The 4,597-nt window shown below is 46.0% G+C and overlaps 1 protein-coding gene across 1 annotated transcript in view; it reads right to left on the reverse strand.

Moving 5' to 3' along the window:
- Nucleotides 1–4,597, reverse strand: part of CELF4 (CUGBP, Elav-like family member 4) — a 1,092,004-nt gene that overhangs the window by 99,834 nt on the left and 987,573 nt on the right. Inside the window, exon 10 of the mRNA XM_019518096.1 lies at nt 3,540–3,620. Within this exon, the coding sequence (XP_019373641.1) occupies nt 3,540–3,620 (81 nt within the window). The remainder of the gene's footprint in view (nt 1–3,539; nt 3,621–4,597) is intronic.

Raw genomic sequence — 4,597 nt, forward strand, 5'->3', positions numbered from 1 at the left:
TGTGTGTGTGTGTGTGTGTGTGTGTGTGTGTGTGTGTGTGTGAACTTCCTGAGAAAAAGAAAGCTAAGTCAAACCCATCAGTTATCTTTCTAGTTCTGAAGATCGCAGCTGTTTCTCTATAGCCCTGGCTCAACCCCTGAGGAAGATTTCCTCAACCATAGTCAAGAGATTCCTCCTATTACTTGGGAGTTTTGTGGTTCCAGTGACAGTGGCTTTAATGGGAGGTGAGGGACAGGGAGGAGGGCAGCTCTTGGTTACTTGGCACTGATTCTACTGAGTGCAGTACAGGAACTTTTTAGCCCCAACTTTCCCATTTGTTCCAGTGGGTCTGCAAGTCAGTCCAATATCTAGCTCCTCAATGGCAGTGCTACTGACAGTCTAGGCCAAGCAGAGCAGAATCAAGTTGTCTCTCCCATTTGCCATGGCTTTTCTCTAGCAAAATCCTGCTGCTGTTGCTTAAATGGGTGGACATGACTCAAAGACACTCAGGGCCTGATTCTGATTTCACTGATGTTGGTATAAATCCAACGACTTCAAAGAAGCTATTCCTAAAGTGTGGACACATGACACATTTACACTAGGATGATCTCTGTCATTTTTGTATGCTGAGATCTGGGTGGACAGGCAAGCAATCTACCTTAGGACAGCAGGTTGTTCTTGGTATTACAGAGCCTTGCCACTGGGGAGTACACAACAAATGACCCATTTGCCTTGAGAAAACAGATGCGATGGGTTGAACTGTGGATGGATGTTACATACCCCGGGGTAACTGACATCAATGTGGTTTTAACCATGATTTTTCCAGGTGTAATTCTACACCAAATTCAAACAAACCCACTGGTGTAGGCTGTATGTTGTGTCTGTTCCATCCTTCCACCTGTGGGCAAGCGGATAACACTAACACGAGCATGTCATGTGTCCACACCCCTACTTTACACCACTGTAAGCGCCGGAAGTTTCAAGCCCAGCAGGAGTAGAGAGTGCCACAGTCATTCAGGATCAGACATCCAATTTGAGCACAGAGATCCACAATTCAGGTAAAAGTGAATATTTCATAATATCTGCAAATACTTTCACCACTATGGAAACATTCTGTTTCCACTTAAATCTGGTTGTAGGATGTGGACCCACGGAAGTGGCATACAGCACTGACTACCCAATTGCAACGTTCACAAAGAAGGCATTGACTTGGAAAGGCTCCCAAAGTTGGGTTATACCATAAGGATGCATTTGGAGTGTCCTTCCAGAGGGACACAAACCCAGATGGAAAGCACTCATAGACTCCATAGTGGGCACATCTACATGCTCATTTATGCACCATAGGTACTGTGCATTTATTTTAGTACTTCCTTAATGAAGCATTAACTGAATGCACTGCATTTACTGCACAGTAGTGTCGGAGCACGGGTTTTTTTGTGACGCTTACTGCGCAGTAGCCTAATAACATTGTGCAGTAGCATATTAGCATGGTTCTGGAGTGGCACGCTACTGCGCAGTATTATTAGGCTACTGCATAGTAAGTGCCTCATGTAGACGCTCGCAGTGATTGCTTTTGAGACTGTCGCTCTTGTTCCAGTGCTGTGTCTGCTACCTCTTCTGGTTTTGGCATGCATTAGAGAAGCCAACAGTTTGCACAGCCCTGATTGAGCTTCCACTGTAGTGAGCTCTCTCTCCTTCTCTCCCTTGTTGAGTTTTTCTGGGTTTTTAAGAGCTATAGAAGCATGAGCAAGTCAGACTAAATGAAAATTAGCTGAGATTGTGACCTGTCTCTCATTATCCAAACCTAAACTTTGCCTAGGCTGTGATCAGCTTGAATATGTTCTCCTACCCGTACACTGTCAGCTACTGAGTGCTGCCTCTATTTGTAGGTAATGAGTAGTCTCTGCAGGCTGGTAGCAGGAGCCAAACAGCTCTGGGCTTGTTATCCAGAATGAGAATTGGGAGACGAGGGTTAGCATTGTTATTAACAACGTGATCATCAATGTTGTTGTTGTGGTAGGCCTGCTTCATTAAAGAATCAATGTTTGTGCAGCGCTTTGCAGATATAAAGCACTGTATCAGTGCTGAGTATTAAGATTTTTATTACTTAGTTAGCACTTGCTGCATTTTTGTATCTATTCACATTTTTGAAAAAGGTTAAATGCAGCCTGTTAGCATGGACTGGCCTTCCTGGAGGCTCTTTCCTCCCCTCCCCGGTCACAAATTCCCAGCAGTCAAAATGCACAGGAATGGCTAAGCTAAATGATACCAGTGGCCCATCTAATTTGGGATCCTGGCTCCCACTATGGCCAGTACTAGACACTGCAGCAGACATTGCAAGAAGCCGGGCAGTAGCCAAAATTTGTCCCTGGGGATTTTTTTCTTCCTAATCCCCCAGAGGTGAAGGGTGCCTTAAAAGGGCACAACAGCTCCAAAACAACAACCTTTTGCAACTTTTGAGGTCCCATGTTAAGCAAGGCTCAGCCCTGTGTTTAATCTAGCCCCACTGGGTACCAAAAGTGCTGTGCATCAGCATGGAGGGATGTGCAATGCTCATGCAGCATGGACAATACTAGAGCTAATTAGGAACTGGAATTACTGTTCCCATGGGAAACTATGACTTTGGGTGGGGGCAGGTTCCACATCAAAACCCAACATTTCACAGTTTCTCATGAACCAAAAAAATCACCTCCAAATTGATTTGCAACTGTGTTGGTTCAACAGTATTGTGTTGGATAGCAAAATGAACAAGGCATTGTGCTGTGGTTCTAGATGCTGGAGTTTGATCCTGGCTCAGGGCTCATGGGAATAGGTCTCATTTAGTGGACCCACGTGTAAATGCATATGCCATTACTTAGGGAATCAAAGCTGCAGGGATTTGAGCCAAACAAATTCTTTGTGTCCTTTTGGCTACAGACACTGGCCTGCCATTAGCCAGCCTAGCCCAACAGGCCACTAAGCTCAGGTGGACCCTTGGGATTGAGTGCCATCTTGAATGGCTGGCATTTGTGTTACATTCATGTCCCAAGCATAAAATGACATACACTGCATTAAATGTATCCCAGAATAGTTTCCATTTTGCATTTTAACATCATGTAAAGGTTGACATTACATGATGCTCTTGAAACGTTAAACATTATGGAGACTGAACATTTTGACTTTGTCAAAATGGAAAGTTTTGACTTTTTCCCAGTGGAAAAGTTTTGACTTTTTCCCCTGCTCCTCTGTACCCAACACCAAAATTGACACATTCCTGTGAAACATTTTGAATGAAATGCAACTTCAGTTTTATAAACTGAATTTTTTTTTTTAACCAGCTACAACACGTACGACTTTTGTACAAAATGTCGCTATCCAGGCTGCTCAGTTAAGCTGCCCACCAGTGGCAGAGAGGACCTAATGTTTCTGCGGGTTACCGTAAGCAAGAAAGGATGTCAGGGAAGAGGGAGCCTGCAAGAGCAGACTAAAGGGATGAGGCATTTGATGAGCTGTGTAGACGTAAGAGATTATAATGCAATGGGGCTGGCTTGAAGGTATGGAGAGCATCTCTCTTTACTCACCTTCTCTCTGTTGCTGTGGGATCATGGGAGGTGGCTGTGGAAATGCTTGGCTAATCTGGCCATAAGCAGCAGGATAAGCAGCTATAGGAGAAAGAGAGGGAGAGGGAAAAAAAAAGAGAGGAGGGTTTCAGCACCAGGGAGTCTTCCACCAAGCTGTAAGTAGACATATCTCCAGCATTTTGACCATGAGTGGAGAGACACAGGGGAGGAGACAGATCTCCCAGTGAGCATCCATCGCCCAGCCCTGCTTGCTCTGGTTTCAGATGCTCCCCTCCTCGATGTTAGCTTTGCTGCCCTACATGTTGCTTTGAGTGGCAGGTTCTGGGCAAAGGGATGCCAATACAAGGGTGCATGCCCACTCTGCACCCTGCGCCCACTTCCACTCAGCAAGGGGACTGAATGGCTTGGGGACTAGTACTGTCCCCCACCCCCCTACATTTTAGATGGGGTTGGAGGGTTGGCTGGAGAAAAAGCTCCAAGCTGTCAGACCAACTTGCTGGGTTCCCAGGGAGGCAAGACTGTCAGTGCAGCTTTGGATGGCGGGTCCTCTAGCATCCATAACGCCACTCAATCCCTTCCTGACGCCTGCCCCTCAGCACCCTCAAGAGGTAGGGTAATTTAGACACTGCACAGAGGAGCTGGGTCTGTCTTTGGGATTGTGGCCTTCGAAACCAAGGTCACGTAACTGCAGACCCAGGGAGACTTTTTCATGTGGAAAAGCCATCAAGCTCCCCTTTGGGATCTGATTTTGATTTTTGGGTCATCCTGTGCCAAAGGTGATGTGGCCCCTTCAGGTTGAGCTTTATCCACATCCCCAAACTTCCAGTGTGATGCTTGGGGCATAAAGATGGCAGGATCAGGTCTTACCATAGCATACTACTTTCCGTGCTGTACACACCCAGGCATTTACACAGTCTTGTGCACCCCCCCACCCCTTTCATTCAGCTGTGCCAGACAAATACATTTCATTCATTAGTCTCTTGTGTTTATATTCACATGCGCATGTGTGCACACGCACATGCACACACACACACACACACACACACACACACACACAC

The sequence above is a fragment of the Gavialis gangeticus genome, unplaced genomic scaffold (genome assembly GCF_001723915.1).
Source record: "Gavialis gangeticus isolate Ggan-Ray unplaced genomic scaffold, GavGan_comp1, whole genome shotgun sequence".
NCBI classification, from domain to species: Eukaryota; Metazoa; Chordata; order Crocodylia; family Gavialidae; genus Gavialis; species Gavialis gangeticus.